This window comes from Anabrus simplex, chromosome 6, assembly GCF_040414725.1.
Source record: "Anabrus simplex isolate iqAnaSimp1 chromosome 6, ASM4041472v1, whole genome shotgun sequence".
In the NCBI taxonomy this organism is placed as follows: Eukaryota; Metazoa; Arthropoda; class Insecta; order Orthoptera; family Tettigoniidae; genus Anabrus; species Anabrus simplex.
The window spans coordinates 14,474,548-14,500,961 of NC_090270.1; the positions used below are offsets into that span (position 1 = coordinate 14,474,548).

A 26,414-nucleotide genomic window follows, 5' to 3' on the forward strand; every position below is an offset into this window, starting at 1 on the left:
CTCCAGGAAAAATGTAGGGAACAAAATAGACCTCTTTATATTGCCTTTATTGATCTTACAAAGGCATTTGACTCTGTGAACCGAGAAGCTTTGTGGAAAATTTTAGCTCTATATGGCTTTCTGCAGAAATTTATTGCCATCTTGAAATTGCTCTACACTGATATGATGGCAGCTGTCATTGGGAACGGCTCTATTGGAGAGCCATTCCATATCAATACTGGTGTAAGGCTGTGTGATAGCCCCCACTTTGTTTTCCTTGTATGTTGCCGCTGTCATGGAACTTATCAGGGATGATCTTCCTCCAGGAATTCATATAACTTACAGGATGGATGGTAAACTTTGTAATTTGAACCATTTAAAGGCAGGAACTCGGACATCGTCTGCAGCATTAGTTGAGTTACAGTACGCTGATGATAATGCTGTCGTAGCTCAGACACAAGAAGAGCTTGTGATAATCCTGAATGCTTTTTCTGCTGCGTACAACAAGATCGCACTCAAACTGAATACCAGCAAAACACAGATCCTATACCGAGCCCCTGGGGAAGGTCAAAGTGATATCAATGTCACAATTGATGGAGTGAGCCTTCAAGTTGTAAACACCGTCCCATACCTTGGCAGCACCCTCTCATCAAGCGCAAATATAGATTCAGAAATCCAACACAGAATTAACCGTGCAGGAGCATCCTTTGCTAAGTTACGATCTCGAGTTTTTGACAATCATGATGTTAATATGACAACAAAGATTCTTGTGTAAAATTCTGTTGTAGTTCCAACCTTACTCTACGGATCTGAATCCTGGACATGCTACATTCGACACCTTAAGAAGCTGGAACAGTATCAACAACATTGCTTGAGGAGAATACTGCAAAAAACTTGGCAAGACAGGCGCACAGATATCAGCGTTCTTGAAGAGGCACACACCACCAGTGTAGAATTCATGGTTTCAAGACGCCAGCTACGATGGACAGGCCACGTAGTTCGCATGCCCAATAATCACATTCCCAAACAAGTGTTTTACTCTGAGCTATCAGTAGGTAAACGCTGTGTAGGCGGTCAGAGGAAGCGATTTAAAGATGTAAGCAAGGCTAACTTGAAGAGATGTAACATTGGTGTTGATAACTGGGAGAACTTAGCCCTTGACCGTTCAACCTGGAGATCACTAGTCCATTATGGCACATTACTTTTTAAGAAAACCGCCGACGTACAGCGAATGACAAGAGGCAACGTAGGAAAGAAAAAGAAGTGCTGAGGAGACATAGAAATAACATGACTGCTCCACCTGGGACTACCTGTCATCACTGTGGCAAATTGTGTAACTCCCGCATTGGACTGTATAGTCACCTCCGAACACATAGATGAAGAGGCATCCTGCCTGGAAGACAAACCTACTCGATTACGAGTGTTTGCTATTATTATTATTATTATTATTATTATTATTATTATTATTATTATTATTATTATTATTATTATTATTATTATTATTATTATTATTATTATTATTATTATTATTATTATTATTATTATTATTATTATTATTATTATTATTATTATTATTATTATTATTATTATTATTATTATTATTATTATTATTATTATTATTATTATTATTATTATTATTATTATTATTATTATTATTATTATTATTATTATTATTATTATTATTATTATTATTATTATTATTATTATTATTATTATTATTATTATTATTATTATTATTATTATTATTATTATTATTATTATTATTATTATTATTATTATTATTATTATTATTATTATTATTATTATTATTATTATTATTATTATTATTATTATTATTATTATTATTATTATTATTATTATTATTATTATTATTATTATTATTATTATTATTATTATTATTATTATTATTATTATTACCGGGCTGAGTGGTTCAGACGGTTAAGGCGCTGACCTTCTAACCCCAACTTGGCAGGTTCGATCCTGGCTCAGTCCGGTGGTATTTGAAGGTGCTCAAATACGACAGCCCCGTGTCGGTAGATTTACTGGCACGTAAAAGAACTCCTGCGGGCACCTCGGCGTCTCCGAAGACCGTAAAAAGTAGTTAGTGGGACGTAAAGCAAATAGCATTATTATTATTATTATTATTATTATTATTATTATTATTATTATTATTATTGACATGTTTGAAATTTATTTGTACCTAGATATCTCAGATTACCTTAATATATCTAGAGATCTTTGGTAAAATGAGTGCTATTTATTCAGTACCATAAAATATTCAATGATTTGAAACTGCCGGTATATGACTCTGCAGTAATTTTATGGTCTTCCTTTGAATTGTTAGCTGAAATTCTCCAGATTGCATTCCGTTAAATTTTTTATTATTATGATTTAACTTTGTTGTTAGTCGTTTAGTCTATTCCGACTCTCCATGACCCCATAGACCAAAGTGCGCCATTTCCTTCTGTCCTGTCGTATTTCCTGAAGACTTCCGAATTGAGATCCATGACTTCCTTGACGCCATCAACCATCGCATCTGTTGTTGCCCTCTTCTCCTTTTACCATCAGTCTTCCCCAACATTAAGGTCTTTTCCAGTAAATCATGTCTTCTCATAATATAACCAAAGTACTTCACTTTCTGTTTCAGCATTTGTCCTTCCAATGAGCAGCCTGGGTTGATTTCTTGTAATGTGGACTTATATATCTCTTTGCATTCCATGGAACTCTTGAGGAGTTTCCTCCAACAGCATAGTTCGAATGCATTTCTACTTTGCCATTCAATGTTTTTTATTGTCCAAGTCTCACTTGTGTATGTCGTTACTGGGAATACACTAGCCTTTCAAGTTTTGTCTCTATTCTTGAAAACACTGTCGAAATGCCTTTCTCCCAAGGAGCAAGCATCTGGCTGCGGTCACATTCAGCAGAAAGTCGTAGGTTTAGCTGCCATGATTTTTTTGTTTTCGTGACATTCAACATTAGTCCAGCTTTTGCAGCTTTTGTACTTGCTTCTTTCACCTTCAGTAGGAGATACTTTAATTATTCTTCACTTTCTACCATCAGGGTCGTGTCATCTGCATATCTAACATTATTGATATTTAACTTTATACCTACCAATAAATGTGTTTTCTGAGTTGTTAGTCACATCACTCGCTTGTGTACAGAGTATCTTGGACACTGATTCTATCGAGCTTTCGTGAGTAAAATCTACATGGGCACAAAATCAAAACCTATGTGGAAATCATCTTGAGTGGGCTTTAAGTTTTGTGACTTTTAGTTTTTCAGTTTTCAAACATCAGTTATAAGTTGTTAGATATGCCAGCATTTTGGAAGTGTTCTCATGGAGTATTATTATTTTATTCGTCACAATTTGTACAAAAGTATGGAAGGTCTAGTTAAAAGAGTGAGCCCCATGTACATATAAACTGTTCCCTAGACCTGTGCTTTAAATGATATATTATAAACAATATTTTCGTGGTTTACAAAATGCTGTGCAAAATATATACACATAATTTCTCACTGCTCTATGGACAGTTAGCTAATCACCTATTCACCTCAGTTGTAAGCAAGAAATTGCTAAAAATCTGTCCAGCAAACCATGTGATTCTGGGTAACTAACTAGCACTCATGTAGAGCTTGTTGTACACAAGCCGAAGTACCAGATGGTTTACACCTCAGGGTAGATTTCCTCCTGCTTAGCTGCCGTCTTGTTTATGAGCAGATCGTTAAACCAGATCAAACTAAAATCACATGTGGAACTACGTGCCTACTAGGACTATTGCCATAAGTGAAAATGGTGTTTGGGGGCTGCAGGTATTCTTACCTCTTAAGCTCCTGTGTGCTCCTGTGTTCTGGTGTGAGAATATTGTAATTGCTGCCATCAAACTCCTCGTCATTGCTCAATAAACAAGAGTTGGTGCTCTGTTTCAGGGAGACTGCTGGATATGTATGGAGCTTATGGACACATCATTAGATAAGTTTTACAAATTTATTTACGAAAAGTTGAAACAGCGGATACCTGAGAGAATATTAGGGAAGATAACCGTTGCTGTAAGTACTTCTTTTCATTTGTACACTTTGTATGTCATGGTGTTCATGTTCATAATGAGTGAATGTCATTCAAATTTTCATTTGAGTAAATTCTCTATTCAGGGACATTTACTCATTATCATTGTACGTATTTCATGAGGTAATACATTCTGTAATCTTGCAGCGGGTTAACAACAAATGAATTACTTAGCCACGATAAAGAATTGCCATTTATGTAGAATCAAACAACAAGGATGTGGAAGTGTAAGGGCGCTACTAGGAGTGGTTCATTCATTATTTATAATCGTTACAGCATCTATGTAAGGCGAGGGGAAAAGGACAGGTCTCTTGTCCAGCTGAAATAATCAGCTAAACTACAACTAATCATGTACACTATTTACAGATAAGTAACGACGTATAATTTACACATCCATTCACTCCCTGCTTCATTCTTCACATATTCACACATTTTCTCATTGCATGTGCTTCCTAACAGAACATTTAAAACGTTAGCTGCCATGTTACATTTGGTGACACCCTCCCCCAACTTAGGTGCCATTTTCAGTAAAAGATGGTTTCACCTTATTTCCTATTTTATTGTGTATATTTACTGGTAATAAACCATAAACCAGGCAAAAGTGTTAATATTCAGGGGCTCATAAGTTCTGTCCCGATCGGGTCGGCACTTTTACCTATGGTCATTACAAGTACTTAAAATAAAACTGCCAACCCGATCGGACACTGGCCATTGTTTAACCGCTTGCAGGAGATTGGCGCGAGAACTTCTAGCCACATTGCTTACTTCCATTACGTCAAAATCTATTGCGTGTTAGTATGTGTGAAAATGAGTGATTATGATTACTTAGATGCAGCCAGGCAGGTGTCTGGCTGCAGACCCAAAACCGAGTGTTGTAGCCCACTACTGCTGTGCGAAGCCTGAGGGGCACAGACTTGCTTTGCTCCGTTGGCCAGCCAACACTGGTTGCAAACTTAGGGTTGCCATAAGATTCAGGATGAAATTCAGGACACCAAGCATCGACAAGTTCCAAACATTGGTGCCGACTCCATGGGAGCATTTGCCCCCATGCACATAGTGGTACGGGGACATAATCATGTTTTTCCTCCTGTAAAAATATTTGATATATTCATCCTTGCCCCCATGCCCAAGACCAAAAGTTGGCGTCTGTGGTTCCAACGAGTGTATTTGTGTAATTCCATGAGAACTGGCCTATCCATTATATGATGTTAATGTTAAAAACCAAATAGAAAAATAATAAAAAAATCATACTTTAAGTAAAATACCTACTTTACAGACCACTCCAAAATTAAGTATTATTCAATGTTACTTCCATTAATTTTTATGTAAGAGATGGGACATTCCCTTTCAAAAGCATTTGAGCAAAATTTGAAATAATTTGCCCTGATTTTTAAAATTCACGACATTGAAGGATTTTTAAAAATTCAGTCAGGACGTCGAGACACATGCTCATATTCAGGACAATCCAGCTTTTTTAGAACGTATGGCAACCCCGTGCGAACCAGAATTTCTTAGGCCGCCGAAAACGATCTCTTACCCGGCTCCACAGAGAACGGGCCCCTTCACCATCCATCGTCACATCGCACTAATGAAATACATTGTAATGTCAAATAATTTGTTTGAATTTTCAATTTCAGCTAGGTCATTACTATGTAAAATCATATGAAACCCAATCGGGCCGATAAATACCGTAACATATTGAGTAATTTTGTACGTGTTCATTGCTACGTAGCTGATCAAATTGGGTTACGGTGTTATGTCATCTGATTACCAAAGAGTCTTGAGATACTTTGATCAATTTTTTCATGTTAGAATGCATCCAGTTAATATAAGAATTCAATTTCACATTACCTAGTAACCAGCTGTTGTTAGCTCAGTCAGACAGGCGTAGGTCCGATTGGACCCTCATGGCAGCTAACGTGTTAATGTTGATGGGGGAGTCATTCCAAAGCCGCGCTGAATGAGCAAAGAAACCCAGTTAGTAGGTCTCGGTTCGTGCAAAAGGCACGCCCCTTTGCCCCTGCAGACAGAGCTGTATGACAAGGAGAGTCGAGGGAGTGGTGAAAGGTTAATGGCCCCCGTGTGGGACTTGTGCAAGACTGTGATGTCTCTTCGTTTGCACGACGAGGCAATTGACAGGAAGGAAGGCTTGTTAATTAGTCGTTCAGCGCGACATTGGATTCCTTCTAATTTGGGAAGGTTAGTTGCAATGGTAGGATGCCAGGCAGGTAGATCATAGGTTAGTAGCAGAGATGCCAACTATTACGATTCAATTGTAATAATTACGAATTACCCATCATAATTACGCCTTTACGATCCCACACCACAAATTACGATTTTTTGTTGATTTTTAAATCTAAGTATATGAAGCGTTCAAAAGGATACACAAGGTGGCTTGAATTCTCAGAATATTATTTTTGGATTTCTCAGTAATAATGTATACCCCTTTCCTGTCCCTCGTTTAAGAATATTTCGAGTCTTCATGCGCCGAATGCAGTGTGTGCTTCCAGTACCGGAAATATCGGCACCTCTGAAGTGGTATATCTTGCGGAGTTGTTGTCTTGGTTCGTCACATGATCAGACTTCCATGCAAGTATGCGAGTTATTTTGTCTTTGTTTTGGCGGTAAAGGTGTGACAAACTAAGTTTAATTGTGAATACTGTGTGCGTGACTGTTGAAAAAGTATTTATTGCGATTTTGATTGCCAAATTTACATATATTGCTCTTTTAGGATATATGCGAATTGTATGTTATGAAATGCGAAAGGTTTGAAATAATGAAGCGTTTTCTTGTGCAGGAAAATACGTGTGATTACTGTGTTATAGTGACGCTAGTGATAAACCAAATACAATTAAAAAATTTAGGGAGGTATACTCGAAAGAATGGCCCGGTTTACTGCGTTCTTCAAAATCTCATTCACACGTGTTTTGTAGTGTGTGTAGCCGCGATTTTTCGGATGGCATGATGAAGAAGAAGACTGAATTTCATGTTAATATGAACTCCGAACTGTTAAGTGCTGTTAGTGCAGAGGAAGCACATGATATGAAAAGAAGAAGCATGTCACCAGTGTACGTTTACCAAACAGGAACTACAAGCTTTCAATGATATGTAAGTTAGTAAGATCACGAAAAAAAAAAATTCTACGACTGCTGCCCCCCCCCCCCGTGCCCTAACAGCTGCATTACGAATTACCTTTCTTGCAAGTTGGGATCTCTGTAGTAGTTAGGTCGTAAACTTTTCTGAACTTAACTTCAATAAAAGAGAACAATTTATTTCTATGTGACTGGAATGAAATGCAGTTAAAAAACAAAAACAAAACACTTACGTCAACTTTGGAACGATATATAACCCAGAATATTAAAAGAAAAACAGGAACAGTTACAATAAAATCAAAGTCACCAATTTCACTATGCAGAGTGGGTAAGCTACAAGAAGATATGAATGAAGTTTTTCATGTTAACCCTGCATTAGTCACATGAAATTCTGTAACGGGTTTAGGCGCGTGAATGACAGGTGTCTTCCGTTCTGTGACTTAAGTTGTGTGAGTAACTTACTAACTAGAGAAAGTTTATTTATAGTATTTACTCGTGTATTAGCCCCCCTCCCCGCTTTTCGCGATGAAGAAGATGAAAAAAATAAATCTTGCATACAAGACCCCCCAACATAATTTGTCAGAGAAGAACAACGATTCCGCTTTGAAGCGGGTACAAGTCTTATTGCAGCTCTGATGACATTATAAAATTTGTGAATAGTTTCGTCCGTACAACCCATGCAATGAAAACGCGTCAAAGTCATGTGATACATCTGTGTTTCGTAGTGAAGAACTGTCCGCCTCCGTAGCGTAGGCCTACTGCAGCTCTGACGACGTCGCACAAATAGGTGAATAGTTTTGTGTCCGACCCACGCATTGCAAGCTCGCATCAGTCGTGCTGTATGTCTGTGTTTTATAGTTAATTATGTCTGCCAGCATAATGGTTAGCACAATTAGCTGCCATCCTCGGGAGTCTGAGTTCAATTTCCGGTACCGTACTGCCAGAGATTTACGAATGACAGGAAGGTTGATATGCGGTAAAAATGGTACATGTAATCCCCCTTCTCTGGAGGTATGTCTAAAAAGAGCTGCACTACCTCAGGATGAGGAAACGAGTTTATATCAGTTGAGAAATATTGAAGGCTGTTGCTATTAACATAGCAGGCGAGGTCATTAACAAAGTGATCATTTAATATCTCGTAATTGCAAGTTGTGCACTTCATGACCGTATCGATGAATTCAATCAACAAATTATTAAACAAATTAATTTAAAACACCACTTAATCGATACTTTATTTCTTGCCTTTGGGCAGAATTATAAAAACATTATCATATACAGGACATGTTTCGACCATTTAGTGGTCATCTTCAGCTGTCTTTAAATAGCTTAGATGAAACAATTTGATTAGTAAGTACATTAAAATCTTTCCCATGGGAACTTATAACTATTGCTTAAGGCAGTTGAAATTTGGTGGGGGTGGGGGGTATAAGGGAGATTTTAGTGATGTGGTGTGTAAAAAGGTACTTAAATTACAATTCGCGTGTACGTTAATATTAAGATTTTAATGTACTTACTATTCAAGTTGTTTCATCTAAGCTATTTAAAGACAGCTGAAGATGACCACTAAGTGGTCGAAACATGTCCTGTATATGATAATGTTATTATAATGAAGAAGACAAGGGGTGAAGTAGAGTGGGGACTTCGAGGGCCCTGGGACCGCTACGGTAGCTGTGAAGGCCCTTCAGGAACTCTGAAAAGTGGTGGCAAAAGGGGCTCTGGTTAAGACGCAGCAGGTCGTTGTGCTACTTAGGTTCCAGAATGGGTTAAAAAAAAAAAAAAAAAAAAAAAACAAGTAAATAAATGCAATGTAAAGTTTAATCTTATACCAGTTGTATAGTATCATTTGAAGTAATTCCACATACTGTATATCAGTTGACTATATTTGTAAGTAGTACAGGAGATATTATAAGTAGAATTTTGTAAACAATATAAATTTATTAAGGATGAGCTGTGTGTTTAATAGAAAAAATTGTTAGTGTAAATTGTATAATATTGTATTACAGGAAACTTTTCTTCTCTTGTTAATTTAATATTTAGTGCTTGACAATAATGTATTTTAGTGTACCATTTGCCACCGAGGTAGACACCTCATTTGCAAATAAAGAGATTTTGATTTTGATAATTCTGCCAAAAGGCAAGAAATAAAGTATCGATTAGGTGGTGTTTTAAATTAATTTGATTAATAATTTGTTGATTGATATCTTGTAACACAGTCCAATATAGATTTTTTTGGAGAGAAGTAAGTTTTAAATGTGATAAGAACTATCCAATTATAATGATTTTACTCTCCAACGTACCTAACAACAATAATAATACTGTATTTACGCGAATAATCCCTGCATATTTTTTTTGAAAATTTGAGGCACAAAATTGCGGTGCGGGTTTTATTTGCGTCAATATTGGCAACACGCTTCTGGCTCACCTAGTTTTTGATATTGGGTATACAGTTATGCTTTGTGTACCTGCAGATGGAAGAAAACTGCCTCATATGTCACATTTAAATGGAAAACAATTCAGACTGTTGATTTAAAACTGCCCTTACATTTAAAAAAAGAATAGTATTTTAGACAGTAATTCAAATTCAAAATTTCTCCGTGTCACGATAGAATGTGTCTTCTGGAACACGCAGGAGTAGCTTTCCGCATTTTCACACACTTCGGTGTATTGACAGTTTGTTTCATAGCTGCTAAGTTCGAGTAAAATGGTAATTCTTTTGTATTCAGCGTTTTAAGGAACGCCACAGCATCACATAACAGGCATGGCGATTCTCTTTGGCGATGCCAACAGTTGGCAAAAAAGTGTGGCTCATAATTATAATAAATTCGTATGCAGTGAATAATATTGTCAATGCCAATGAAACTTCACTGTTTTTTTATTATGCCTAGCCCAAACAGACTTTTTAAAAGTAGGTGGTGTCACTGTATTGTGTTGCAATGGAGACGGAAGCGAAAGACTTCCTCCCCTCGTCATAGGAAAGTTTTGCAAGTAATCAACTTCATTTTCCGTATCAAAATTCAATCACTAAGTTTTACAATATTTAAAATTCTTCCACCGAAACATGTACTGTTGACAAAAAAATTTTTTTTGCCTTAAAAAAAAAAAATGTATCAAAACGGTGGAAGAATTTTAAATATTGTAAAACTTAGTGATAGGAAAGTTTGATAAGCCACGATGTTTTCAGGATGTCAGGTACTTTCCGCGCGAATACAAGGCATCTAAAGATGCATATAGTACATTAATCCAATGATTAAAGTACTTGCACGGGGGAGCCAGCATAGAATATTTTTTCATTTTTCTTTTTTCTTTCATTGCGTGAGGCTACGTTTGTCAGTGAGTTATCCAAGTGCATTATTTGAATACTGTAAATGCACCTTGTTGGATACATTTTGGAAATAGTTCTTTTCCATTGCATTTGAAAGGTTTAACCCCTCAACGCCGACCTCTATACGTGGTATAGACCCTCTTTTCTTCCGTACCCGCCGACCTTTATACGTGGTATAGACCCATACACGGTTTCGCATTTACGGCTATAGCGCGGATAGTTTTAGAGTTGTGGATATGTAAATTGTTTTGTTTTCAAGAAGACATTTTAGGGTTTATCACTGTTGTAAATAAGAATTGAAAATCGTTAAAATGTAGTTGTTTCTGCAAGGAGAAGTGTTTGTCAAGTAAGTCTGAGCAATAATCTCTGCTTTTTTAGGAAGTCTATTTGCTTCATTCTTTCCCACAGAATAAAATAAAGAAATGATGATCTGAGAAGTTTTTTTTTCGTGTGATGTTCTTTGCTCTAATTTTACACTAAGAGTGCGGTTTATTTATTATATTTGTCTTTATTTCTCGGCTTGTAAGATTTTCGTAACTCTCCACAAGCGCTCTGTCTAGGCATGAGTTAGTGCTGCTTTCTGTCTTACGATACGAGAATCAGTTGTTCATGGTATATATCTCGTTTGGAAGACGATGTCTCGACCTTTTATCTGAAATATGTATCGAGTTGGTTTGTTTCTTCATGAATGTTATTCCCCTCATTCAGTTTCGTCCTGCTGCTTTCGGTCTCGCTGCAGCTTCATCAGTCCGTGTGATGCACCACGCTCAATGGCTAGCGCTAGCTGTGGTTTGACTGACAGCAACATGCTTGAAATATTGTATAAATCAGATGAAACTTTAGTCAGAAGTAGTAGTGACAGTATTACCAGCAGTGATAACGAAATAGATGATGTGGCAGTTGTAAATGATGAGGGGGAACCAGTACTTGGAAGTTACGTGTGGGAGACTATGGATAATCATACAGGTCAAAGGGAAGTTTTCAACAGTGAATTCTGATTCCTATATTCTTTAATAATATTCAGACAAGTCACAGGGGAAAAGCATTGAGCAGTTATCTTATCAGGTTGAGCTGGTGGAAGGTTTGTTTACAAAATACGCTCACTGGGGCGAGGAATGAAATATTCAAGGCCGGCGCACATCAAATAATACAGTTCCAAGGTTGCAGGAAAGACATTTTATCAGGAAATACAAGGTGCGTTCCATAAATAATGCGACCAAATTCATAGAAAATCATTAAAAATAATAATAATAATAATAATAATAATAATAATAATAATAATAATAATAATAATCATCGTATGGCCTCAGCTACCATATGCAGACATTTCAATGTGACGCCATCTGGCTGTCTGCTCGTCAATTTCGACGTTCCGTTTTACTCTAGGCCCACTAGATGGCAGACCGAGTAAACCAAAACTCTCGTGGGCGTCTATGGCTGAGATTTAATTAATTTTGTCGGGTAAACACCAAATGTGTCACCAGAGATCTTTTACATGCCGACATCGTACGACATGGAGTGTCTAATGGACTTTTCTCCGCCCTTCAAAAATCCGACTACCTCTGCTGGGTTTGAACCCGCTATCTTGGGATCCAGAGGCCGACACTCTACCAACTGATCCACAGAGGCAGCTATAGAAAATCATTTATTGAATATATTCGTACAAATAATAAAAAATCTTCAAAATAGCACACTCTTGCGTCGATACACTATTGGAGGCGGTGTTTCCATGCCTGGAAGGCCTTTTCCGGAATGTCTTTTAGAGCCGATGTAACATGTGCCTGGATTCTTTCAATCGTGTCCCAATGTTTTACTATAATCTATTAGTTTGGACATGGTACTGGCATTTAATATTGGATATCTGAGCCTGACACCAGTATGTCAATGATTCTCCATAAAACCTAAGAATTGTATCCAATTTCAACCTCAGCAAACGGAACTTTTGTAATATGTGGAACCATGGGGCCAGTGTAAAACCCTTCAACCCCATAACTGTACCATATGTATATATTTTAAGTATTTTTTAGAATAGTGGCACTCATTAACGTATTTTTCAGCAGTGATATAGACTGGGTATAAGCTACGTGTCTGTGAACTGGTCCCTGAAACTCTTATTCTAAGGAACACGACTCCCCCGAACATTTTCGGCACAACAATGCACTTCAAAGATCTCATAAACCGTTGGACATAATAGTGGCTTTAACACAGATAACCTGACATCTGAATACCAGTGATTCTTGATCAACTCCAAGAACTGTATCCTATTCCAGCCTCAATATATGTAATATTTGAAAATAACACCCTTAACCCCAATACTGTACCATATGTATATAGCTAATATTAAGTAATTTTAAAATAGTGGTATCATGGCATTCTCGTTTAGTTTTAATTTTAGTATTGTTTATTCTGTACAGTCGCTATTAAGTAAGTTCTCTAACAGCTGAAGATGACCTATTTACGGGTCGAAACCGGTACTGTTTTTATGTAAATTATTGACACTATGTAAAATAAAGTATTGATTAGGTGGAGAACTCTTCCTTCATACTTGCCCCAATGTTTTCCTTTCACGACTTCTTTTAACTGAGGAAACAAAAAAAAAGTCAGCGTGAGCTAGGTCAGGACTGTAGGGAGGCTGGGGAACCAATGGGGTGATGGTCCTGGCCAGGAAGTCGTTGACATTGAAGGCGCTGTTACTCGGCGCGTTGTCGTGATGAACTTTCCACGTGTCCTTGATGTCGCTTCGGCAACTCAAGACCCTCCTTTTCGGTCACAATGCGGAAAACGGTTGTTTTTGCCATGTTTAGAGTTTGTGCTATCAATTGAAGGCTCAGCCGTCTGTCAGAGTTCAAACAATCGCGCACACGCGTCACATTTTCGTTGACTCGTGAGGTTGATGGCCGTCCACTGCGAGGTTCGTCGGTGATCTCCTCTCGGCCCTCCATGAACGACTTGTGCCATCGGAAAACTTGTGATTTGGACAAGCAATCAGTCCCAAAGGCCTGCTGAAGTAATGGAAACGTTTCGGTGGCGGACTTCTCAAGTTTAACGCAAAATTTGATAGCGTACCGTTGCTCTGCAGAACGATCTATTGTGCCATGTTACATGAACTCAAAACAGGCTTGACGGAAACACACAAAGAGACAAAGAGCGTTTGAAGTTAACACCCCCCTCCACCTAGCCCAGCAGGTTAGAACACGCTGCAGTGTACTGTTGCGTCAGAAAAAAATTGGTCGCATTATTTACGGAATGCACGTTGTAAGCACCTAAGAGTGAGAAATCCAAACCTTAGAGACGTTGTATCGTGTGTTCAAAACACGGCGAAAAGAAGACGTCGGTGTACTGCTGCCAGGAGTGTGACTTGGGTATCTGTCTCGAAGAGTGCTTCGAACTCTATCACACGATACTAAATTATTAAGGAAATGTGAAACAATTATGTAGTTATTATATTATTATATAGTTCTGTCATAAGGAATTCCAAATTTCGTTAATTTCAGGCTACTCTTATGATTGTAGTAACGCTTTAAGTGAATCAATGTATTTCAGTCGCGCATAGTTGAAATCTCATCCGGCCGCGGGGTAGGAAGCTCTTTAAATGGCTGCGACGCTGAGGGTTAAACTGTGAATCAATGTTAATTGCATACAGTAACGGATCTTAGAATATTCTTTGACACGGCAAGGGTTGGCATTTCTGAAGTACGAGTTGACGGTTAATTTGAAATCACGTAATCCGGAGTCCAATTTTTGCGTTCCGCCGATTTCGAATTAGCGAGGGTGTATCATATCACAAAACTAACATCCGAGTTTGCCGCTGTGTCTGTTTCAACTGTTTACATTGGACAAAAAAGAATTATCCACCACGGGTCATGTTAATATCCGTGTAATTATCCACCAAGGGTCATGTTAATATCCGTGTAAAGAAAAGACTGTGTGTGAGAAGTGTTTTAGACGTAGAGTGTAACAGATTTGCAAGTAATTTAGGAGAGGATTCTAGTGATGCAAGGACAACGAATCTTTCGATCTACAGGGAATCGAGCCTACTGCAAGTTCAGATTAATGAAATACCTAGGCCTACTTGATAATTTTCATGGCAAATATATTTTATGGCAGTGATAATGTATTTCTCAAATATATTAAGGCAAAGCAACTATATCTGTAAATTTACACGTTCAAATCTGCTTTAAGATCACATGGACCTCGCAGAGTGATATGAAATGTTTGTTTATGCCTATGTTACTCCTTCAATGGAAGGAATATTAATTCATTAAATTTTTTTCAAAGTGAGCTTTCATAAAATTAGGTTGCGGAGGTTATTCGTGTAAATACGGTAATCATTTTATATCCTCACGTACTTTAAATGGAGGTGCCAAACAAAAGTACTAGCACATGCGTTAATAAAAAATGGAGACAACAAACTTACGAAATTAAACATTATAATAATAAAACGCATTACCGCCTCACCTGCAGATAACAAGTAACAACTCTCATTATTGTTCCGTATTGAAGATGACGTTAGGCATATATCAAGGATAATTTAATAAAAAACCACCTATTCAATACTTTCCATGGTTAATGTGGTTATTATCTACATGATTTTATGTAGACTTATTTAGGTCAGGTACATGTTTCACCCATTATTTTGGGCATCTTCAGCCTGTATACAACCTTTAGGTCAAGGTTTGGGACCTTTTTAACCAATATATAAACTATATATAATGTATATATTGTATATAACGTATATATAAACATTAATGAACTCTTAAGATGGGTAACATAAGTTAATACAGTTAAGTTTTTTTGGTCCTAATCTATCTAATATGAAAAATGTCCAAAACTAAAATGGATCTTCTTTTTGGTAAAGAGGATTACATACCGGGGTTTGTGACCCCTATATCATATCATGTTCTTGACATACCGTGTCTGTTGACAGGATGTGTTGTCAACAATAAGTGGAGATTTGAACTGATTGTTGATTGTAGGTTGGTCAAGATTGAAAATATAAATTTAAATTAAATGTATTTTAACTTCTGGTTAACTTAAAATGTTACATGTAACTAATCTCATTTTTAGGCCCGTATTGAACTATGCTATGATATATTAACAATTTGTTGGTTATTTTGATCCACCTTTTCAATACAAATTACAGTTTGTGTTAAGTTGTAATGTTACAACACTAATTTACCGGGACATGTTTCGCTTTTATTCATAAGCATCATCAGCCTATACAATTGTCTCAAGGTTTGTCATATTTGGATTGTTGTTACAAATTTCATTACATTGAATGTAAATCTAATTTCAGTGATAACAATATTTAAAACACAAGAATAATATACACATAAAAAATTATGACAATATGATTTGCAATGTTAAAATGGAGTAACTCTTAATTCTAAAACACATTGACGTCCAAAACACAGTTTTTACAATTTGAAAATTTGGCTAAAAATTGTTTGCAATGTTAAAATAAAATTGATTCAACTATAATTTTGGTATTAAAATTTGAGTCATAAATATAAATATTGGATGTTAATATACAGGAGCTATAGTTTCTGAAGTGCGTTGGTTTCTAGAATACAGTAACATTTCAGTATTGAGAATTTTAGTTAATTGTGCTCTCTAAATAATGTTATTTAAAAAGACTGTAATTTTGCATTATGCATGATTAGTTTTGATGATAATCTAGAATTGGAAGTCTTGGGTTCGTTGGAAAATGGCTTCTAGATTTGATGAAGCTTGCTGCTGCAGTTTGGCAATTTGATCAGAGGAAATATTGACATATTTAATTCTTGTTTGTAGCGGCCAGACTCTCCGTTGGAAGTTGATTGTTTTGATGTAAGTTATGGTTAAAAGGGGCTTCAATCCAAATTTTGAGTATCTGATTATGTTTCTTTCAATTTATAGAATGGAAGAAGCATCCCTTTGTCTGCTGCTACAGAATCTTGTGGACCTTATTGCGTTACTGGGACTATTGTCTGTTGTGGCTCAGACGCTTCGGAAATAAAAATAATGCGGTGTTCAGGTCGCCAGAGAAGAACCCTTAGAGGAAGTAGCCAGTGACGGTCCTCGATGATTTCAATAAAAATGTTCTGCGTACAACAATATTTGATATGTATAAAAATGGTGAATATCCTACGGCATTGAAACTGGACCATCCATTTACCTTCCTTAATATCTCGAAAATTTTCCTCAACACTTTCGCGGGGTTTGATGTTAAAAATTAATTTGGACTTTCACGAAACTTTTAAGCCCACAAAACATATAGGTCATCGCTTTGGAATTCAAGATATAACTGGATGAAAAAATGTTTACACATACATGCTGTTATGAGTAGCCACATTGGCATCATCGCACCTCATACTTCTGTCTCTCTCTGTGCAACGAAACCGCCTTCCGGGCTGCGTTCTACTCTTAACACCTGCAGATATCCGTAAATGCGGCAAACTTTAATGTTATTTATTTTTATTCTTTCCGTCGTGGAACTTTTGGCACTATCCGGGCGATAGCATACCTAACCTGAACAATACGGTCTCTCTTAAATCATTTACAACTGTTTAGGTAAATCCTAATGTGATAAATGGGGAGAACAAGCATGAAATATACTTAAAAAATAAGGATCTGGCTTTCAACAGCAACAGGTATCAAAAGAATGCTTCTGGTCACATTCGGAGGTACAGCTCGTAACATACGTTAGTTATCAGCTGGTGGTTTGGCATGTTTCTACAGGACGGCTGTATTCGGAAGGAGTGGCTTCTGCTACTGCTACACACACACTGACTGGGAATATCAGATACCATCTTAAAAAATCACACTGTTTGGACTCTATAGTCAAGAACGAAACTATTTTTAAAAAGTTCAGAAAGACGGGACCTCAAATGCTCTCGATTGCAGTACATGGCTGACGAGATGGCACTGAAGATGACATTGCTTGGAATGACGACACGCTGGTAGCAAGGAAGTTGGCGGCGCAATACGATAATTCAAATGAAAGCAGTGATCAGATCCTACTGACACTCCGGATTCTATGATTTACTCAGATAAACAGTACAACGGGTTAGGTGTTTTTAGGGCAAGCTGGGAAGGGGGGGGGGGGGGGGGGGAGCGGAACCAATTCATTGAAGCCACTAGAAATCTAGATGAAGAAATTAAGAGATGCTTAACTGAGTTAAACGTAAATGGTAAAACTGAGTATATGAAGAACAGGCACAGTGAGTATGACACCAAGAAACTCAGAAATAAATTACGAGAATCTGAATTTGAGAAATGGTGGTGCCAGTTGAGAAGTAAAGGTCAGGCAGTGTGTCTGTACAAGGAGTTCCCTTCTGCAAACCGCTGGGTTAGAAACCACAATGACCGGGTGAGTTGGCTGTGCGGTTAGGTTCGAGCCCCACTATCGGCAGCCCTGAAGATGGTTTTCCGTGGTTTCCCATTTTCACACCAGGCAAATGCTGGGGCTGTACCTTCAGTAAGGCCACAGTCGCTTTCTTTCCACTCCTAAGCCTTTCCTATCCCATCGTCACTATAAGACCTATCTGTGTCGGTGCGATGTAAAACAAATTGTAAAAAAGGAAAAAAGAAACCATGATGGCCTTTCTAGCACGGAGTGGAAAGATGCGGTGAAAGTGGCATGTAACGTTCCACCTGTAAGAGCTGTACCAGGAAGGTCCCGTGATGGTAACCGCTGCAGAAGATGTAGGGAGACTGAAACATTACCTCACGTCTTAGGTTCCTGTGCCTTCGGTGAAGCTCTTCGAAACACTTGACATCGCATCATAGCACAGACGCTCTGTGAGAATGGATTTCAAGTGCATGAGGAAGTCCATAGCATTGGAGTAAATGGCAGCACGAGGAGGATAGAAGAAAGATATGTATATTAGACCCCACAATAAGACACTCTGACCAACCAGACGAAGTGGACCGAGAAAAGAAGTTTATCTACCTGCCTACAGTGCCGTATTATAAGAATAAGTATGAGCTGGACGACGTAGAAGTGAGGGGCCTCATGATCAGTGCGAGAGGGACAGTCCCTAAGGCGACGATAGAACTGATGAAGACCCTTAACGTCAGTACCAAGGAGTTCATCGACTGGGGGCTGAAAGCGCTCAGGGTTCTCTTTTGATACTCAGACACCACTTATATTTGCCAGATTGAGACATAATTTACTTATTCTTTGTTTTTGACTGAAATTGTTTGTGTATTCTTTGTCTGTGGCAGCCTCCGTCCGAGTGGAGGAAGATTTTGAAAATAAAAAATATTATAACATGATAGATATCCTTATTCCTTTTCTCTACGGGGTTGAGTATGAAGTGAGATGAATCTTCGTTGCGAGTTTTTACGACCTTATACCTTTCGTGACATCAACCTTATCAGAGGAATTAATGAGATATAATGAATGACGTGATATGAGTAACTAAAACGGACTGTATTTACTTTGTATGTAGGCCTAAAAGTCGTGTTCACCATTTGTCCTTTTACATTTAGAAATACTGCCTTCCAACGAATGTAGCCAGTATAACTCAAATACATTCATAAGTTTGTTAAAGAATATTGTAGAATGTACGCATGTACAATTTATTGCTCTTTATAGCCTAGAAGTCATGTGTTCACTGCACAAAATTTGAGGTTATCGCATATTGGACCCCCGTTTGCATTTTTTTGGCTGTAAAAGTGGGGAAAAGGGGTCTAATATGCGAGTAAATACCGTGTTAATTATAGTAATTGTACCTAATACTAGAGTGTGTTTATTATAATACAACATACAGTATCTGATTATTCACAAACTATGATAAAAGGAAATACTTTTGTTCTGACATTGACAGACTTTTTTGCTAAATATGTATCATTTTCAATTAATGTGAAAGTTCCATGAATACAGATATTCAACTTTGCTTGCTCTTGAAAAGAATCACTCCACACGTCTATCACATGTCCAGTTTTGGCACTTTGTACACCACCTTTTCTTGTACTGATTTTGCCCACATTGATGAAAGTGGCCTATACTGCCTTGGCTTTCCTTGATTGGTGATCCAGTTGTCATTCCAAGGGGTAACTGGGCTCGTTTTCCTTATGTTGTTGGGAATATGAAGTTTTTCTGCGCTCCTTTCAGTCTGAGGTTTCAGCAGCTCCCAAGCAACTTTCTGTTTATGATCACTTTGTCACATGGTCGTCAACATGGTGGTCTCGAAGCTCATTTACTGGAGTTCCTCAGCTACCCATGTTGCTGTTCTGTCCTTCTGTCTCTTCAACTACGGCATCCTTGGCTTCATCTGTGCCCAGTAACTGACCTTCAGACAAAAAGGAACTTGTTGCCTTATGAGGCCACCTTCATCTTCAGGTGGTTTGATAAAGATTTCAGTCACCTCGAAATTGTCATCTGCGAGAATTTACTTTCAGCAATACCAGCAATGTGCACAATATCATATATTACTATGGTTCGTTTAAGCTGCCTCTTTGGATCATTGGTAGAGTGTCGGCCTCCAGATCCCAAGATAGCGGGTTCAAACCCGGCAGAGGTAGTCGGATTTTTGAAGGGCAGAAAAAAGTCCATTCGACACTCCATGTCGTACGATGTCGGCATGTAAAAGATCTCTGGTGACACATTTGGTGTTTACCCGACAACATTAATTAAATCTCAGCCATAGATGCCCAAGAGAGTTTTGGTTTACTCGGTCTGCCATCTAGTGGGCCTAGAGTAAAACGGAACATCGAAATTGACGAGCAGACAGCCAGATGGCGTCAAATTGAAATATCTGCACATGGTAGCTGAGGCCATACGATTATTATTATTATTATTATTATTATTATTATTATTATTATTATTATTATTATTATTATTATTATTATTAATTTATGGTTCGTTTCATACATTTCCAGGATTGTTGTATAGAACAAAATAATTCATAGTTGTACAGAATATTGACACCACCTAGTGGTGCCGGGCTGAGTGGCTCAGACGGTTAAGGCGCTGGCCTCCTAACCCCAACTTGGCAGGTTCGATCCTGGCTCAGTCCGGTGGTATTTGAAGGTGCTCAAATACGACAGCCCCGTGTCGGTAGATTTACTGGCATGTTAAAGAACTCCTGCGGGACTAAATTCCGGCACCTCGGCGTCTCCGAAGACCTTAAGAAGTAGTTAGTGGGACGTAAACCAAATAACATTATTATTATTACACCTAGTGGTGCCAAGCGACACCTGACAAATATTTTACGTTGTAGAATCATGTAAAGTACCAGTGCAGTATATTATAGACTGGTACTAGGAGATACTAATACATTCCTACCATGACTAAGGAAAGAAAATAAATAAAGAGACAAAGTATATACCAAGGCTTGGAGTTCTTCAAAGTCACTAGCAAACAGTTCTGTCATCCACGAATCTCAGGTTGTTAAGTGATGATGATGATGATGATGATGATGATGATGATGATGCTTGTTGTTTAAATGGGCCTAACATCAAAGGTTTTAAGTGTGCTGTCATTGATTCTAACTCCATTTTCATGTTGGCTTAAACTCTGTCACCAGGACAGCTGTGAACTGCGTGGGAGTTTTAACACCTCTTCCATCAGGAGCTCTCAAGTTGACTTATGACACTAACAAAACCTGGAAAGGTCTTGTACATGTGAAGAATTCTCATGTAGGCTGTTTCTACACTCAGAATGAAAAGGTGGAAACATTTAAGTTATTATTATTATTACTTACACAGAGGGGTGTTTGGTATTAGTTTGCTATGCTCTTCGTTTTGAAGGGCATGAATGTGCTCTGTTGCGCTAAAGCGTCTTCGGAATCCTGATTGTTCAGTGAGCTGGGCAGAATCAAGGGTGGAACTAATTTCATTCAATGAGTAACAGTTATTTTATCCTTCCAAACTGCAGTGAAGTATGTCTACTCAACCTCAGAAGAGTTCTTAAAATTTGACATCTTTGAAATTACAAATATTACCTCAGTTACCATGCACGCACATGTGCACACACGCACACACACCTGACAGGCCAATTGTTGACGATATTGCTTGCTGACATATTGTGTTATATGATAGGAATCAGTCAAGGGACAAGGGATGATCCACCATTCAACACTTCTTCTTCTTGTTTTATGACTGCTTAGGATCACTTTAGTCAGTCCATCGTTCAGGTCTCTTTGAAAGGATTGTTTGGGCTTTGCGGTCCTCCCAGTACTTTTTCAGATGCTCCAATCTTTGTGCCCTTTTCTCAGTTGAAAATGTGCATGTTGTGGGTTTGTTTTGCGTAAGGGTAAAGCGGAGGTTTGTATTCTTGAGTTTTGTATTAAATTTTATCTTATTTGTGGTGTCTTCTGTTGTAAGGCCTATTTCCTTGAGATCATCTCTTACTTCTGTGATCAATTTACATCCTGTTGTGGTATTTTTTGAGACGAGATTGTGTTGTACTAGTTGTTTCAGAAGTCTCAAATCCTGCATCCTCATGGTATTTCCAAAGAATCCCAGTCTCCTCTTATGCATAGTATCTGTAATGGGTTCTAGCTCTTTGTACACGACTTTGTTAGGTATTAACCACCACTGTCCATCTTCCTAGTATTTTTTGTTAATGCAGGTTCTTCCAATCCTCCTTTCAATTTTCTGAAGTCTGTCAGTCTTTGCTTGCTTATTCAGGTGAAAAAGTGTTTCTGCTGCATATGTAGCTTCCGGTTTTATAACTGTGTTCTGGTGTTTTATATTAGCATTTATTGATGGACATTTCTCTTTGTTACTTTTTAGGCTGTAGCTAATCTATTTGTTCTTGTTTGGATTGAGATTTTTTAGAATTTTAGAATTAAGGGTTACTTCAATTCAACATTGCAACATTGTAATTCATATTGTCATACTTTTAATGTGTACATAATTCCTATGTTTTTTACATATTATTACTAAACATGGATTTTTACTCAAGCAAAAAATTTGTAAAAACAATCCAAATATGACAGGTCTTAACCTTGAGACAATTATTTAGGCTGAAGATGCTTGTAAATAAAGCGAAACATGTCCCTGTAAATTCGTGTGGTAGTATTATGAACTAGCAACACAAAACCAATTTGTATTGAATAGGTGGATTAAAATAATCACTATATTGTAAGCATTTATCATCCCAGATATGCTCGATAGGGTTCATATCGGGGCTCCTGGGTGGCCATGGCAGTCGTTGGACTTCCGCTGCATGTTCCTGGAACCATTCCCGGGTGACGTGGGAGCGATGTGGCAGCGTGTTATCTTGAAACACGGCAGAACCGTCTGAGCGCTGGAAGGCCAAAAATGGGTGGAGATGGTCTCCGAGCAGCTCAACATACCGCGTACCATTCAAATTCTCTTCCAGAACAACTAGGCGGTCCATTCCATACCAGAAAAATGCACCCCAGACCATAACAGAGACGTCAGCACCCTGGACCACATCTTCGAGGCAGGCGGGATCCATCGCTTCATGCGATCTGTGCCATACACGGTGCCTCCCATCGGCAGGGTGCAGTTGAAATCATGATTCGTCCGACCATATCACGTTACGCCATTGTTCCAGTGTTCATCCCTAGTGACTGGCGACAAATGCGCGTCGTTGTGCCCGATGGCGTTGGGTTAACAGTGGCACCTGTGTGCGGCCCTGGCTCCCATACCCCATAGAACCCATGATCCTACGGATTGTCTACTGGGAGACATGTCTAGCATGGCCTGGGTTGAATTGAGCCGTGATTTTTTGCACGGTTGCCTGTCTGTCACTATTGACAATCCGTCTCGGATGTCGCCAGTCACGGTCTTTGAGGGTGGCTGGACGGCTGGTCGTTCGTATGTCCTTATTAGCTCCAAGGGTTGAAAAGGATCTTTGGTAAGAAGTTCCTTGAGTTTGCAGAGACACAGTGATGTTTGTGTGACAGAGTGTAAGTACGGTTTACAGTTCTTCACAATAAACTCCAGATGACAACACGTCACTTACCATACATACGCAAATAATCTGTGCACCCTAATTTTAGGAGAAAATGAAAAACAAATTTGCTTTACCTGTGCTTCACTGCTGCGATAGAGTATACTCCAGCAGGACTTTGCACCATCACTGCTGCAATCGATTATAACTGTTATATGCTTCTGCCACTCTTTAAACCACTTAGCTTCTGTTATTTCTGCATGTTACATTGCAGGAAAATGTTTTCATTTTGTCACACAGTTATAAAGATTGTGTTTGAATTATGGCTGCCATGTATGAACATAAGATATGTCTGGAGGAACAGACATTGCCTAATCTGAATGAAAAGTTTCTACACGTGCACACAAGCTAAAACATCTCTCACTAGAAACATTTGACACACAGATGTCAGGCAAAACTCTTGTGATCCTTGAGCATGCCTGTTAAAATACTGTTCACCAAATCACATCCTACCGAGCTCGATAGCTCCAGTCGCTTAAGTGCGGCCTGTATCCAGTATTCAGGAGATAGTAGGTTCGAACCCCACTGTCGGCAGCCCTGAAAATGGTTTTCCGTAGTTTCTCATTTTCACACCAGGAAAATGCTGGGGCTGTACCTTAATTAAGGCCACGGCCTTCCCACTCCTAGCCCTTTGCTGTCCCATCGTCGCCGTAAGACCTATCTGTGTCGGTGCGACGTAAAACAACTAGCAAATCACATCCACTCTTTCCTCCTGTGCAGATTCTTTTGCTACGCTTCGTAGAAACTGGTACTGTAATCCCTTAAGAAATCTGCTTTTGGGACACTGTCTAGTGCAGCAGTGCAGAAGGGTGTTGTTGACAGTGCTGCTGAAAAGAGCTGGAAGACAAAAGAGAGTGGCAGCAGTTTTGAAAAACATACCTGCAGGATAATTTTAAATTGTTCTTGCAACTTGACAACAGTTTTCTTTGCCACTTACTTCATCTTACTGATGGCTGTTTCTTTCTCCTGTTCGCTTAGTGCTCCAAGGACACTAGTAACTTCATTACTTATATGGACTTTTCGATGAGTTGCCACTCGCTTCATAGTTCGTGAAGCTTGGGATAGAATTTGTGAACGAATGGACAGGTTGTTCCTTCCAAAGTAGTGATCAATTGAACTGCGATGTTTTGTCGGAAATGTAGCTTCACACTCTATAGCCTTAATTTTTCCAGCAGTAAGGTCACCAAAATTTGCAAGTGCTTTTCAGCTCTTAGAAATAGCTGGTAATACTGTATCTTTGAGATATTCTGCTATATAGAGTGAGTTACCACCGAGGAGGGAAACAACTTGGCTGATTTTTCACCATCTGGATACTTATCCCTTAAATAACCATGCTTATGTTTTAGGGCCTGTACTACGACTGTCAGATAAACAGCTAGATACGTAGGCTGCAGTTTTGCAAACTAGAAGTTAAATATTTTCTTGCGTACTACCAACGGATTTTAATGGCGGGATTGTAATGCGGAAGATGTAGTAACATTTTTATTGGGTTGGTAATAAGGTTACTGAAAATATAGTGAAATTTAGCGCGGTGGTATACGTGTTCCCTGGTGTTTTCGTTTGTTTAGCTCTATTCCTTTTGAAATTGTATTACTAGAATCCAATATCAGACTCTTATTAAGCTATAATGTGGAAGTCCAGGTCAAAAACAGAATTAGGACTGAAATATACACATACGAAGGAATGTTAAAATTAATTAACTGTATAACGAAATTGAAACTGTTATAGAAAACAAAAAGACTGAAAATGTAACCTGGACGCAAAAGTAAAGTTTCAGGTTATGTATCTTTTCTTGTCTAGTACTATTTACGAGGTTGCGCGTTACGACGAAAGTAAAGTTTATATTCGTAATTAATGCTACTGATGCAGCGTGGGATCATTAATTTTATTATTAATTCAATTTATTGTTTGCTCATTGAATAAGTAGTTAGTTTCTTTCTTTTCAATACAATGTGAGAATAGTAACTGGCAAGCATTTAACTCACTTTAGCGTAAATACTTTTGTAGCAAGTTGTTATGAAGTAAAAGAAATATAACCTCCTTAACATCCTCATTCGACGGACGAATCGCCATGAACAAAGTCGTATACCTTTACTCCATATGTGCGTCGCGGATAGATTTGGAATAGAACCCACGCTTTTGACACGCATTTTAATGATTAGGAAATGTGTACTGTCACCTCTAGTACCCTACCGACGACCATTTACAAAGTAAAAAAAAGTTAGACTATTGGGACTCGAACGCGCGAAAAACTGCTTAACAACAAACTCTGATGCCCTAACGACCACGGCTACCTATGAAGTATGCTGTTGAATGCTTGTGTATTACTGATATACTCAGTAGCAACAACTTACTAGCTTGGAAATTTTTTAAGAATTCTGTGATAGCTGGACAGGAAGCATGACATACTTCATAAATATATACATAAATTACATTGTAACAACTTAATTTCGCACAGCATCATGCAGATGTAGATTCATCTTCATGAGTAGCCATCTTGATTCTTTACAGCAGCGTCCCCGATAAGAGCTAAGTCCCAGATAAGAGCGTTAACAGCCTCTCCAACTTCGGCATAGCTATACTCGAGAATATTTTCCCAGATTGCACATAAACGAAAGTCGTAGTACGCGGTTTCAACCGAACTTCCAGATAAATGTCCAAACTGCCAAATAAATTTATACCGCACTTTTATCTGGCTGTCGTAGTACAGGCCCTCAATGTGTTCAGGAAGGCATGTTTTGTTTCAGCAACACACATGTTTGTTTTTAAGTCCACTGGCATGTTTTTTCACTAGTTTATGTGCCCAGCATTGGACATGGGTGAGAGTGTCTGATAGAAGACCATTGAGTCATGTACGTGCTCCACCTGTTACTACCACCATAATGTTCTTATAGACCACTGAGAATGTTGTGAAAACTTCTTCTAATGCCTGTCGGCATGCAATCGCATTCAGGGTTTCGATAATCTTGACTCCTGCTATAAGAAGTTTTCTCCTGAGAAACTCGGAAGAGGACAATGAACACTGCCTCACCCTTTCTGTCCGTT

At 38.3% G+C, this 26,414-nt stretch overlaps 1 protein-coding gene across 3 annotated transcripts in view; it reads left to right on the forward strand.

The window, feature by feature from the left end:
• Mkk4 (MAP kinase kinase 4) overlaps positions 1-26,414 on the forward strand; it is a 384,371-nt gene that overhangs the window by 185,092 nt on the left and 172,865 nt on the right. For all 3 annotated transcript variants that reach the window (XM_068228034.1, XM_067148946.2, XM_067148945.2), the window contains exon 7: positions 3,907-4,026. In XM_068228034.1, the coding sequence (XP_068084135.1) occupies positions 3,907-4,026 (120 nt within the window). The remainder of the gene's footprint in view (positions 1-3,906; positions 4,027-26,414) is intronic.